This window comes from Chiloscyllium punctatum, chromosome 3 (assembly GCF_047496795.1).
Source record: "Chiloscyllium punctatum isolate Juve2018m chromosome 3, sChiPun1.3, whole genome shotgun sequence".
NCBI classification, from domain to species: Eukaryota; Metazoa; Chordata; class Chondrichthyes; order Orectolobiformes; family Hemiscylliidae; genus Chiloscyllium; species Chiloscyllium punctatum.
Window position 1 is genome coordinate 87,005,590 of NC_092741.1, and position 15,188 is coordinate 87,020,777.

Here is a 15,188-nt window from a genome sequence, read left to right on the forward strand (position 1 = left end):
TGGATCTCTGGCAGGTGGCAGAGAATCAAGACGAGAAAATCCTACATAACTTTGAACTCATTAATCTATCCATCGCAGATGTATCTGTGTGTGACAGTATTGGTAGGAGTGACTATTGCATTGTCCCTGAGGTGGTGAAGACCTTTTTCCACATTAGTAACACCCTCCATCATGTTGTCTAGCATTGGCAGTGTCCCAAATGGGATAGGTTGTGAATAGATCTAGTAAATCAAACTGGCCATCCATGAGATGGTTGGACCATCAGCAGTAGTAGAATTATATTCAAGTACAAGCTGTAGGTCCATGGCCAATCTCCATTACCATTAATCTAGGAGATGAGTGCAGTTTGGAGAAGTGTGCATGAGGACACTTCAGGAGCAGTACCAGACTTATCTAGAAATTAGGTACCAGGCTGGTGAAATTACATGTCAAACAACAGATGCAGTGTGTGATAGTGCTAATCCAAGTCAATTTTCAAAACTCCCATCTGGTACACTAATATCCTTTAGGGAAGGAAACTTCGATTCTCATCTGATCAGGCCTACGTGTGATTTCAGACCTACAGCAATGTGGTTGACTCTGAACTACCCTCTGAGACGAACAGTTAATGGTGGCCTAGCCAGAGACACCCTCGTCCTGTGAATGAATAAAAAAGTACTCTTAACTGGCCTCAAAATTCATACAAAAGTGGGGATTGGAAGCAGGTTGCCTTCTTCCTCTCCCCGTCTGTTTGGTGGATAGGTTTTTAAAGGAGGGAATGAGGATGATGCAGACAAGTGTGGGTATGTGTCTGACTCACACAGCCTCAGAGTTACACATGCTTTCCCTCACTTCCTCCTTCCCTGAAACTCTGTTACTCCCTTACTGACTTATACATCCTTTCTCCCTCATGGACACCCTCCCTCACAGGGAGGGCAATTAGTTCTCAATAATAGCCACATCCTCAGAATGAATAGAACAATACCCTGAACTGTTTCAACTTCTTTGATTATCTTGAGGTCTAATAGCCTTCCTTCAACACCACCATCCAACCCCAGTAATAAAGTTACAACATGCCTGAGGTTCGTTGCTCTGAGGTAATGCGGTAAACAGCATAGATTCTTGTCCCTGATACTAGCAACACAGTTCTTCGAATTTGGGACTGTGTCAGAAACTTAATAGCTCTGGCTAAAATCCGCTGCAGACTAGAACTAAATGAATTTCAGCCTCAAGATTGCAAAACTGCTCCTAGTTTATTACTGGAAGTAATGTCAAATTCTGGAAACTGTTACATCATATAATTTTTAGAATTAAAGTAAAACGTGGTTTTAGCAAGTCAGCACATAATCTTCATTTTCTTCACAACAGGCTAGTGCCACTAGCATTAAGCAGCATGAAAGGGAAGATGTCAAGTTAATCACCCTTACTTCTATTGATTAAAAGAGTTTGCTGCAGTTGATTTTCAGCCTGACAGTCTTTCTGAATTGTTGGGTATGGTGGAAGATTATGATAAGTTGTGGTTAATTTTGTTTGAATGTGAGAACAAGGGCAGCAAAAGTAATAAATCCTTTAGTTTTCATCTGAACATTTAAATAGTAAATTAGCATTAATGTTAAATATGTCAGTCCCAGTGTCAACTTTAATCTCTTTGATGAGAGACTAATGGTACTTATACTAGTGGTCCGTTGGGTTTTTTAGTGGAAATGACAGAAACACTAGAGGACACATTCATCCCACTAGACTCGAGTGTTGAACGTCAAATCAGAATGGCTGCAATACAATTCATTTGTAAGAACTACACAGCTAGTCCAACTCTCCTGTCTTTTGACCATAATCCAGCCAACTTTTCTCGCTGAAATTCATGTCCTGTCATTCTGAACTGTTCTGCCAATGGAAACAATTTCTGTCTACCTGTTCTGTCCAGATCCCCTGTGATTTTGAATGCCTGTATCAAATTTCCTCTCAAAAAGGAGAACAGTCCCATCTTCACCACTCTATCCACATGACTGAAGTCTGTTAGCCTAGGCCTCTATCTTGCACCCTCTCACAGCCATTTGGAATTGGACAAAATTCTCCACTTGAGGCAGAATGAGGATTTTATGAAGGTTCACCATTACTTTTGGACTTTTGGTACTATTTATGAAGTCCAGAAACCTGTTTAGCATATTAACAGCTTTCTTAACCTGCCCTCCCACTGAGAATGATTTATACACCTATAGCCCTGGGTCTCTTTGATCCTGTATGCTTATACAGTTGTATCCTTTTCTTAAAATTGTCTTTGCTTATTCTTCCTGCCAAAATATGTTACTTCACATTGCCCACATTAAATTACATTTATCACACACCCATCTATTCCATAAGCCTGTATCTCCTCTTGAAATTTATCACCAAATTTCTCAGTTTTGTGTCATCTGCAAATTCCGAAATGGTTTCCTTCACTCAAGTCTACTGTATTCAAGCAATGTCGGTAATTCCAATGTTCTGGGGAAACCCAGTACACCACTTCCAATTCTCCCATGAGTAACCATTCACCAATATTTTTCTGTTCTATCATTCACCCAGCTTTGTATCCATCCTGTCACTGTCCCTTCTATTCCACGGGTTTCCACCTTTGTTCACAAACCTGCTAAAAGGCACATTAAAAGAAGTCCACATCAACCATACTACTTTCAATACTCTCCGAGTTAATTTATCATAAGATTTTATCAACACTGCTTGTCCTTAATAAATTTGTACTGGCTTTGTTTAATTAATCCATATTTGTCCAAATAATAATTTTCTTCTTGACTATTCCTTCTAAAAGCATTCCCACCGTTGAGGTTAAGTTGATTGGCCCGTAGTTGTTGTGTTTGTCCTTGCACACTTTCTGAACTGGTTTAAACATTTTCATTTCTTTAGTCCTCCAACACTATCACTGTATCAATTTAATTACAAAATTATGGCCATTCACTGAATCATTTTCAGTCTTACTTCTTTTAGTATCCATCCAAGATATCTCATCTAGCCCTGGAAATTTACCAATTTTAATTTCTACCAGCCTTTCTAATAACTTATCTTAATCAATTTTCAATGTATCCAGTGTCTCAACTACCTCATCTTTCACTGATTTTAGCAACATTTTCTTCCTTTGCGAAGACAAAGGCAAAGTACTCATTTATTATCTCAAGCTATGCCTCTGCATTCATGTGTAACTCCACTTTTTGGTACCTGACTAACCCAATCCTCCTTTTGCCTTTCTTAGAAAATGTAATTGTGGATGCATTGTTACTTTATATATGCTTTTAGAAAACATTTGTATTCACTTTTTTTGTTGGATGCCAGTTTCATTTTCGGTCTTCCGTACTCTTATTTCAACTTCCACTTCCAAGTTCAACATTTTATATTCAGCCTGATTCTTCCTTGTATTATCAAACTGGAATCCATTGTACACATGTTTTTTCTGCTTCAGCTTACCTCTCCAGCTCTTTCACAATACAAGGTTCTGTTTGCCGTATTTTTCCTAGTTATGGGAACCGAACACATTTTTCTTCTTTAAAGACAGCCTATTGTTCCACTCCAGTTTGGCCTGTCAGTCTGTGATTCTGGTTTACCTGGATCTGAATCATTCTCATCACATTGAAATCAATCCTCCTTCCAGTTAGATCTTTCTGCAAATTTTTTTTATACTTTCCCAAAATTTATCTAAAAAATTCTGATCATTATATTCAATATCTCAAGTTTCCCTTAATGATACTTGATCCATTTGAATCCCCTAATTCTAAAGGAACAAGGGAATTATAGAAAGGTGTAAACATCATAGAGAAGTTTAATGTGGAACTTTAATTACATATATTGACTGGGAAAGAGGAGGTGTAAGGAGAATTTCCTAATGCAGCAAGTATCCGGCCCAACAAGAAAGGAGGCTTTATTCAACCCAGTTCTTGTGAATATGTTGAGTAAAGTAGATAAAGTGGTAGTGGGGGAGCATTTAGGGGGCTGATCATTGCATCTAAGGTTTAGGATGACGGACAGTCATCAGTCAATCCAGATTAAGAATAATCAACTGACTTCAGAGGGGACTTTAAGTGGCAAGGAAGTGAGTTTGTAAACAACTTTTCACAGAGTAATTTGAGCCTACTGTTGTGTCAGGTTTAATGGAGGTATTCAAGAGGGCATTAGATGATATTAAAGTAGGGGAAAAAAGCACAAGTTTACAATGGCAGGACAGTAGTTCTCTGACATTATGCTTTAGTGCCAACACAAACATGATGTATAGCCTCCTTCTGTATCGTAATGGTTCTGTGATTCTTTCCTCATTGGACTAGAGACAGACAGATGTAGAAAATTCTCCCCTTCTCTGCTGCCCTTTGTAAAGTCAACATTAGAATACTTAAAGTGTCCCTGATAATAACAATTTGATAGTTATTGCACCTCAATGAAAATTTCTTGCAGGTTTGGACACTTCCTGGATTAACCAGGCTATTTAACTAAAATTAGAGGGAACCAAAATGGCTTTTTGGAAGTGAAGTCAGCAGTTTAATGTGGGCTGTAATCCAACAGTTGATTACAAGGAGACTTTGAAAAATGTTAAAAATCACACAATACCAGGTTATAGTCCAACAGGTTTATTTTAAAAGTACAAGTTTTCAGACCATTGCTCCTTCATCAGATAGCTAGTGGGGCAGGATAATAGAATTTGTAGTAAAAGATCAAAGTGTCATACAATTGATACAATGTATTGAACAATTCTAGATTGCTGCTAAATCTTTAATCACTTAGAATGGGGATGCAAGTTTTGACTGATTAATAGGTAAACCCTAGAACTTCTTTTACATGGATGGGTTGGACCAAAGTTGGAGAGGCAGTTAGAGGCAACGAGGAATTTACAAGAGCAAGGGGATGTGATGGATGGCAGTTATAGGAAGAGGGGAAAGTCTCAGATACAGTCACATAGATGGGTTAACTCAAGGAAAGGTAAGAGAGGTAGGCAGGTAGTGCAAGAGTGTTCTGTGGCTATCCCCATTTCAAACAAGTATGCTGTTTGGAAAATGTAGGGGGTAATGGACACTCAGGGGTACATAGCATGAACAGCCAAGTTTCTGGCATTGAGACTGGCTCTAGAGTAATGGGAGGTACGTTGGGTTCCAAGCAATCGATTGTGTTCGGGGCTCTCTAATCCCAGGTACAGACAGACGTTTCTGTAGCCAGCAGCGAAAAATCAGAATGGTGTGTTGCTTCCCTGGTGCCAGGATCAAGGATGTCTTAGGGAGGGTGCAGAATGTTCTCAAGGGGGAGACGGACTAGCAGGAGGTCATTGTACACATTGGAACCAATGACATAGGAAGGGAAAAGGTTGAAATTCTGAAGGGAGATTACAGAGTTAGGCAGGAATTTCAAAAGGATGTCCTCGAGACTAGGAATATCTAGATTACCCCTGGTGCTCCGAGCTAGTGAGGGCAGGAATCGGAGGATAGAGCAGATGAATGCATGGCTGAGCAACTGGTGTATGGGAGAAGGATTCACATTTTTGGATCATTGGAAGCTGTTTTGGGGTAGAAGTGATCTGTACAAGAAGGACGGATTGTACCTAAATTCGAAGGGGACTAATATACTGGCAGGGAGATTTGCTAGAGCTGCTCAGGAAGATTTAAACTAGTAAGATTGGGAGGTGAGACCCAGTGAAATAGTGAGGAAAGGTTTCAATCTGAGACTGGTACAGTTGAGAACAAAGGCGAGTCAAACAGTCAGGGCGGGCAGGGACAAAGCTTAAAAATGTGTTGCTGGAAAAGTGCAGCAGGTCAGGCAGCATCAAAGGAGAAGGAGAATCAACGTTTCGGGCATAAGCCCTTCTTCAGGAAGCCCTTCTCCTTCTCCTTTGATGCTGCCTGACCTGCTGTGCTTTTCCAGCAACACATTTTTAAGCTCTGATCCCCAGCATCTGCAATCCTCACTTTCTCCTAGGCAGGGACAAAGCAGGGAATAAGGCAGGACAGATAAATTAAACTGCATTTATTTCAATGCAAGGGGCCTAACAGGGAAGGCAGATGAACTCAGGGCATGGTTAGGAACATGGGACTGGGATATCATAGCAATTACAGAAACATGGCTCGGGGATGGACAGGACTGGGAGCTTCATGTTCCAGGATACAAACGCTACAGGAAGGACAAAAAGGGAGGCAAGACAGGAAGGGGAGTGGCATTTTTGATAAGGGATAGCATTACAGCTGTGCTGAGGGAAGATATTCCTGGAAATACATTCAGGGAAGTTATTTGGGTGGAACTGAGAAATAAGAAAGGGATGATCACCTTGTTGCGATTGTATTATAGATCCCCTAATAGTCAGAGGCAAATTGAGAAACAAACTTGTAAGGAGATCTCAGCTATCTGTAAGAATAATAGGTTGGTTATGGTAGGGGATTTTAACTTTCCAAACATAGACTGGGACTGCCATAGTGTTGAGGGTTTAGATGGAGAGGAGTTTGTTAAGTGTGTAAAAGAAAAGTTTCTGATTCAGTATGTGGATGTACCTACTAGAGAAAGTGCAAAACTTGACCTACTCTTGGGAAATAAGGCAGGGCAGGTGACTGAGGTGTCGGTGGGGGAGCACTTTGGGGCCAGCGACTATAATTCTTTTAGTTTTAAAATAGTGGTGGAAAAGGACAGACCAAATCTAAAAGTTGAAGTTCTAAATTGGAGGAAGGCCAATTTAGACGGTATTAGGCAAGAACTTTCAAAAGCTGATTGGAGGCAGATGTTCGCAGGTAAAGGGACAGCTGGAAAATGGGAAGAATGAGATAACGAGAATCCAGAGAAAGTATATTCCTGTCAGGGTGAAAGGAAAGGCTGGTAGGTATAAGGAATCCTGGGTGACTAAAGAAATTGCGGGTTTGGTTAAGAAAAAGAAGGAAGCATATGTCAGGTATAGACAGGATAGATCGAATGAATCCTTAAAAGAGTATAAAGACAGTAGGAGTGTACTTAAGAGGGAAATCAGGAGGGCAAAACGGGGACATGAGATAGCTTTGGCAAATAGAGTTAAGGAGAATCCAAAGGGTTTTTACAAATACATTAAGGGCAAAAGGGTAACTAGGGAGAGTATAGGGCTCCTCACAGAGCACCAAGGCGGCCTTTGTGTGGAGCCGCAGGAGATGGAACAGATACTAAATGAATATTTTGCATCAGTATTTACTGTGGAAAAGGACATGGAAGATGTAGAATGTAGGGAAATAGATGGTGACATCTTGAAAAATGTTCATATTACAGAGGAGAAAGTGCTGGATATCTTGAAATGCACAGAAGTGGATAAATCCCCAGGACCTGATCAGGTGTACCCTAGAACTCTGTGGGAAACTAGGGAAATGATTGCTGGGCCTCGTCCTGAGATATTTGTATCATCGATTGTCACAGGTGAAGTGCCGGAAGACTGAAGGTTGGCTAATGTAGTACCACTGTTTAAGAAGGGTGGTAAGGACAAGCCAGGGAACTGGAGACCAATGAGCCTGACGTTGGTGGTGGGCAAGTTGTTGGAGGGAATCCTGAGGAATAGGATGTACATGTATTTGGAAAGGCAAGGATTGATTAGGGATAGTCAACATGGCTTTGTGCGTGGGAAATCATGTCTCACAAACCTGATTGAGTTTTTTGAAGAAGTAACAAGAGGATTGATGAGGGCAGAGTAGTAGATGTGATCTATACGGACTTCAGTAAGGCATTCGACAAGGTTCCCCATGGGAGACTGGTGAGCAAGGTTAGATCACGTGGAATACAGGGAGAACTCGCCATTTGGATACAGAACTGGCTCAAAGGTAGAAGACCAAGGGTGGTGGTGGAGGATTGTTTTTCAGAATGGAAGCCTGTGACCAGTGGAGTGCCACAAGGATCGGCGCTGGGTCCACTACTTTTCATCATTTATATAAATGATTTGGATGTGACACCAAAATTGGAGGTGTAGGGGACAGTGACGAAGGTCATCTTAGATTACAACTGAATCTTGATCGGATGGGCCAATGGGGCAAGAAGTGGCAGATGGAGTTTAATCTAGATAAATGTGAGGTGCTGCATTTTGGGAAAACAAATCTTAGCGGGACTTATACACTTAATGGTAAGGTCCTCTAGAGTGTTGCTGAATAAAGAGACCTTGGAGTGCAGGTTCATAGCTCCTTGAAAGTGGAGGTGCAGGTAGATAGGATCGTGAAGTTTTATGAGTGTGATAGATTAAAATTTTAAGTGATATTTGAATGATATGCTTTCCTTTATTGGTCAGAGTATTGAGTACAGGAGTTGGGAGGTCATGTTGTGGCTGTAAAGGACATTGGTGCAATTCTGGTCTCCTTCCTATCAGAAAGATGTTGTGAATCTTGAAAGGTTCAGAAAAGATTTACAAGAATGTTGCCAGTGTTGGAGGATTTGAGCAATAGGGAGAGGTTGAATAGGCTAGGGCTGTTTTCCCTGGAGCGTCGGAGGCTGAAGGCTGAACTGATAGATGTTTGTAAAATTATGAGGGGCATGGATAGGATAAATAGACAAAGTCTTTTCCCTAGGGTGGAGGAATCTAGAACTAGAGGGCATAGGTTTAGGATGAGAAGGGAAAGATATAAAAGAGACATAAGAGGCAACTTTTTCACTCAGAGAGTGTTACGTGTATGGAATGCGTTGCCAGAGGAAGCAGTGGAGGCCGGTACAATTATACCATTTAAAAGGCATCTGGATGGGTATACGAATAGGAAGGGTTTGAAGGGATATGGGCCAGGTGCTGGCAGGTGGGACTGGATTGGGTTGGGATATCTGGTCGGCATGGACGAGTTGGACCGAAGGGTCTCTATCCATGCTGTACATCTCTATGACTCTAATCGATCCAAAATACTTTGTCAACTTGCTGCTTTTACTAACATAATACTCTTACTACTTCCCTAACTAATTTCTTCCTGCCTTGTGCTTGTAGCCATTAATACTTCCCTTTTTTCTCCATTTCCTACTCCAAAAACTCTTGCTGCTTCCCACTCACCAGTTCCATCCCCCAACCCTAAACTTCACTCCATTCAACACTTTACATCTCACCTTTCTCATTCACTGCCCCCTCCCAATTTGCCTCACTGTTCCTCGCTATTCCTCCCCAAACTCATACAACTGGTTCAAACATAATCATTCAAATTTCACTTAAAATTTTAATCTATCACATTCATAAAACTGTCAGAATAAGAAAACAGCCATTCAAAAACATTGTCAATAAACATCATCCTCTAAGAGCTCAAAATTGTCAGAATAACACTCATGGTACTCTTGACAGCTATAACAGCCCTTGCTGAACTAAAACCATTATTGGGATTTAATTTTCAATCAAGCATTGATAATTAAATTCTGTTTCATAACTGTGTCAAAGTCCCAAGAGCAAAAAGAAATTAAAGACTTTGAAGAAGTTGCGTTACTTTACTGTTCCTGTACTTCAAAACTGAACAAATGGCTGACTGACACTCAATAATACAAGGCTATTGTTGACAGTAAATTGGAAACCCAGAACTGTTCAATGCCAAAGGGCATTGTAATGAGTTGTAAAGACTTTTCCACTTTCATATGCCAGTTCATTTTAATTGTCACTTTTCAAAACAAAGCACTATTAAAATTCAATCTATTAAGAAAACATTTAACTTTGCATGTTGTGCTAAGTTAGTAACAACGTTTGTATATGCAATTCAAAAAATTCCCAACTTCAGACTAGGATTCCCATTTTTCACTACTGCTTTGAGTTGTCATGAACCATGCTGTCTCCCAGAACAGGACTGAAGCCTGAAAGGGAGGTGGTAGCATAGTAATAATGCCACTGAATCAGTGATACAGAGCACCAGGTTACTGCTGTCAGGAGTTTGAATCCCACCATAGCTGATCATGAAATTTGAAGTCAAAAACCATGAATTAAAAGGGTCCGCTAATAGCAATCATGTAAGCCTTATTTATTGGTTAACAGCCCAAGTGATTCACTAATATTCTTTAGGGCAGGGACTCTGGTTTGGCCTCTATGACTTCAGACCTACAGAAATGTAGTTGACTCTTAAACTACTCTCTGAAATGCCCTACCAAACCACTCAATTATATCAAAACCATTGCACCTACCACTTTCCCTGGCAGTTCAATCTATATATGAACCACCCTCTGTGTGAAAAAATTGTTTCTCAGGTCCCTTTTTAAATATTTCTTCTCTCACCTTAAAAATATGCTCCCTGGTTTTGAAATCCCTCAACCCTCAGGAAAATACCTTTGCTGTTCACTTCTATGCCCTTCATATATAAAACCTCTATGGGGTCACTTTTCAACTTCATACTCTCCAGTGAAACACTGTTGGAGTTCAATCATCTCAGTCACAGGACATCTCTGCCTGACCTCTAGAAAGTATTTTCCTAGGCACAACTATTTTTAGGTGTTTCAATGACCTTTCTTCCATCATTACACTCAAACGTGGGACATTCACTGATTACGCAGTGCTCAGCACCATTTGTAACCCCTCAGATTTTTCAATTCCAGCTAATGTTATTACTGGTCAAGTCCGATTCCACACTAATCTGCCTTAGTAAATCATATTTTGTTTTGATCTTAACAAGGTGGTTTTTGATTGAAACATAAGCATTTAATGTTGGAGCTTTATTTTTAACAATACAGATGTTTATTAAGCAAAAGGAATTTAAGATAACAGCATAAATCAGACATAAATACAAACACACAGATTTTGAAACACAGATATATAATCCCATTAATCCCAAAACACTAAACACTGCTGTATGATATCCAAAAGCAACCTTTGTAGAGTACTCACACCAGAAAATTCCTTTCCTAATATGACAATAGGTTTATTTTGACTTTAACTTACAGTCTGGAAAATCTGACAGCTCCAGGAAGAAGCTATTGCACACCAAGGTTTAAGTAGTCTCAGCTTCAAATAAACTTTTCAAGTTTTAATCCAAACACTTCTGGTCCAGGACTTAGCTCCTTACCCCAAGTAATCTAATGTTAACAAATTTAATTATATTTCCCCTCTTTCTCAGGATTGACTTTACATGTGAAAATGACTGTTGAACTGCCCAAACTGAAAGTGACACTGAAAAATTCTCTAAGCGACAGGGGTTTAGAACATAAAACATAGAATGTAGAACAATACAGCGCAGAACAGGCCCTTCAGCCTCGATGTTGCACCGACCTGTGAACTATTCTCAGCTCGTCCCCCTACACTATCCCATCATCATCCATGTGCTTATCTAAGGATTGTTTAGATCTCCCTAATGTGGCTGAGTTGACTGCATTGGCAGGTAGGGCATTCCATGCCCTTACCACCATTTGAGTAAAGAACCTGCCTCTGACATCTGTCTTAAATCTATCACCCCTCAATTTGTAGTTATGCCCCCTCGTTCACGCTGATGTCATCATCCTAGGAAAAAGTTTCCTCCAAGTGTAAAAAAAGTCCAGGCATTTTGATCAAAATCTTTGAGACATAATTGTTTATCTTGCTTGATTGTAAACCACACCCCCCAAGATAAATAAAAATCCATTTAGTTCTGAAAACTAGCCTTCTTTGTTTGTAAAAAGCACAATAGCTTCAGAAATGTTCAAGTTAATTATTAATTAATTCAGACACACAAAAACCGCTCCTACAAAATCCTAAAAGCCAGTCTACATCACAAGATACTAAAGCAGCTTATGTTTATAAGCAGAATGACCTGGACAACATCTAGGCATGAGCTTAAAAAAAAGGCAAATAATGTTTGTGCCAGGCAAAAACCCACTCCAAGCTCAAAAGTTCTGACCATTGCCCTTTAATGTTCAGTGGCATTACTATCACTGAATTTTCTCACAATCAATAGGGCAAGCTGGAAGTGGGTACAAAATGTCATTGACCAGAACCTGAGTTGGACCAGCACACACATACTGTGACTACAAGAGCAGGTCAAAAACTAATAATTCCACAGCCAATAGCTTGCCCCAATGCCTCTTCAATGCCTGACCACCGTTGACAAGCCAAATTGAGGAGTAATGAAATATTCTCTCTGCTTGCTTGAATGCAATTCCAACAACATTCAGAGTGCTCAGTACTATCCATAACAAAGTATCCTGTTTGCTTGGCACCCTCTTCACTGTTTTCCACTTTCAGTTCCCTCATGATTGGCGTTTAACGGCAGCATGAGCACTATATGCTGTAACTGTGTCATTCATTCAGATTTCTCTGACAGCATCTTCCAAACCCTCAAACAAGGGCAGATGTACGGAAACTCTAGTAGCTGCACGTTCTCCCCTAAGCCATATACCATCCTGGTTGAGATCAACAAGTCCATTCCTTCACTTTGCTGAGTCAAGATCCTGACACTTCCTCCCTAACAGTACTATAGGTATACCTACACCCCAAGATCCACAACAGTTGAAGAAGCTAGTTCACCACTCTCTTCTCAAGGGCCATTACGGATGGGAAATAAATGATGGCTTAGCCAATGACACCCATTTCCCATGAATAAATATTTTAAAGAATTATAGCAGTGGTTCCAAAAACCCACCTCCACAATCAAGCCAGCAAGCTGAAGAATGTTGCTTGTAGGCTTGCTACCCATATCATGAGATGTTACAATGCTAACATCAAAAAATTTTCAAGTGACATGAATGGTGCAAGAATACCAGAAGAGTTCTCTGCCGCATTTTTTAAAAGCTGCCTGTCTTGGTTCAAGGTCTCAAGTGTCACTTTTCACGTTCACAATTAAGATTGGGTAGGTTTTCAACTTAATATACAATTACATATAAACTCTAGGTCTAATATGTTGTAATATTATTGACATTTACTGTGGACTAAAGTTTACTTGATTTCAGTTGACTTAGTCTTGTTTAATTGTAATCATTAAAACTGAAATATTAGGGTAATTGTTTCTAAAAAATCACATTGATTTGGGTAAAATTTAAATTCCTTCAATGCAGCTTTCAAGTAAGGAGGAAGAACTTTCTCAAGTCTACTCAGAAATACAATTGTTTGAACAGGACATTTCTACTTTGAAGTCCCAGAATGCAATGGATCAGTCCTTCGGCTCTGAAAAATGGCAGCAACTTGCTAAAACCACCAGCTCTGTGATGGAATTAACTGGACCAATGAGGAGAAGCATTAAAACAAAGACTTACTAATGGTTGGGTCAATTACATTCTGACTTACAGTGAATGTCGATGAAATAAATAACAAAAAAACCTGTGTCTCTTAAAAGTGTCATTGAAAACTCATTTCTTGTGTGTAGGTTTGCTCGCTGAGCTGTAGGTTTGATATCCAGACGTTTCATTACCTGGCTAGGTAACATCATCAGTGGCGACCTCCAAGTGAAGCGAAGCTGTTGTCTCCTGCTTTCTATTTATATCTTTCTCCTGGATGGGGTTCCTGGGGTTTGTGGTGATGTCATTTTCTGTTTGTTTTCTGAGGGGTTGGTAGATGGTATCTAGATCTATGTGTTTGTTTATGGCGTTATGGTTGGAGTGCCAGGCCTCTTGGAATTCTCTGGCATGTCTTTGCTTAGCCTGTCCCAGGATAGATGTGTTGTCCCAGTCGAAATGGTGGTTTTTTTCATCCGTGTGTAGGGCTACGAGGGAGGGTCGTGTCTTTTTGTGGCTAGCTGGTGTTCAATCATCCTGGTGGCTAACTTTCTTCCTGTTTGTCCTACATAGTGTTTGTGGCAGTCCTTGCATGGAATTTTGTAGATGATGTTGGTTTTGTTCATGGGTTGTACTGGGTCTTTTAAGTTTGTTAGTTTCTGTTTTGCAGTTTTTGGGTAATTAACATTTTATGATACCAATAAACTGTAATACGTGACAAATAAAGTGGCTGTGTTTTCTCCATTAAGTCCTCAGAGTGTACACTCAGGTGTATGTAGTACATAAATAATTTAACCATCCATTTTTGATGTGACTGGTCCACATTACTATCAGGGCTCACTGTCCTTTTACCAAAATCACCCACTACTCTCCAACAACCTTGGAAGCAAACATTACCCTCCAGTTCTTTTCACGATGTCCAACCACATCATTCAGCCCTTCTTTCTGTTCTATCCACTCCTAGATTTAATGACAATTACAACATTTAAAAGACATTTTGATAGATACTTGGATGGAAACGTTTTCGAAGGATATGGGCCAAACAAAGGCAAATGGGACAAGTTCAGTTTAGGAATTTGAGTTGGGCTGAGGGGCATGTTTCTATGCCATATACCTCTATGGCTTTGACATCATGGATTCCTTTGTCATGAGTTGGAAAGCATCCATTCAGCCTCTGTCCCCTTGCTACCAAACTAACCTTCACAGCATAATCTCTCTCCTTCCAAGCCCTTGTATGGGCATCGTATCTCTCTCTCCAGCTTCTCTTCCTGATGATGTGGAAAATTACGTGATTGATAAGAGTTGCTGCGTATTACACTACTGTAGTATATAAACTCAAGATGTTTTCTTTCTACCAGCTTGTTTGTCGATGTGAATCCATTAGGATGTGCTTTTCTGCAAATAGTGACATGGGATGTGTAGACCAGATAAGACCAAGAGTGTAGCCCGGGTATCTCTGGAAAAGGAGCATGCGGTATCCACCAACACCCTGGAGTTGTTCAGGGAGAGGTGGGCACCGCAGGGGGTGGAGTGCATTATTTCCCCCTCCAACTCTATTTTGACTTAATCTCTGCCCTCCCCTTCACTGTTTGATCACACAGCATTACCCTTTGATGTGAAGGGCACTGCTGGTCACAGGCTACTCACGTGTTTCCTTTCTTCCTGGTGATGGAAATTTGAATAAAGATTCGTGCACCTTGTGTCTTTCACTGTGTCTCACACCTGCACACACACAACATGGGTGCTGGGGAAAAAATAATAAACTAACTGTGGTAGTGTGGGGGAAAAAAAACAGGAGTGTCACTGAGTCTGACACCCGCACAAAAAAAAGACCAAGTGTTTTGAATCCAAGTTGTTAAGAATTTTGGACAAATAAAATTGTGCTTAGACCTTAGAGAGGGACCTCAATGAACAGAAGGAAACAGACAGATTTTGATGGAGAGTTAGACTTTGAATAGTTCAGCTGCACATTTGTAATAAAGTTTAACCATCTCTGAATCCAATTGTGGCATTTGTACCCCAACAATACTTCTGAGTTCATTTAAACCATGAGACTCACTTTCTGATTTCTTAACCTCATTTCCACTTACATGTTGACATCTCAATTCTCTTTGGATCACATGCAAGCTGAC

General features: G+C 40.3%; 1 protein-coding gene across 3 annotated transcripts in view; it reads left to right on the forward strand.

The window, feature by feature from the left end:
• The window catches only part of LOC140454988 (uncharacterized), a 47,717-nt gene extending 33,976 nt beyond the window's left edge, over positions 1–13,741 (forward strand). For all 3 annotated transcript variants that reach the window (XM_072549672.1, XM_072549666.1, XM_072549680.1), the window contains one exon: positions 12,901–13,741. In XM_072549672.1, the coding sequence (XP_072405773.1) occupies positions 12,901–13,101 (201 nt within the window). In that variant the 3' untranslated portion in view covers positions 13,102–13,741. The remainder of the gene's footprint in view (positions 1–12,900) is intronic.
• The last annotated feature ends 1,447 nt before the right edge of the window (positions 13,742–15,188 follow it).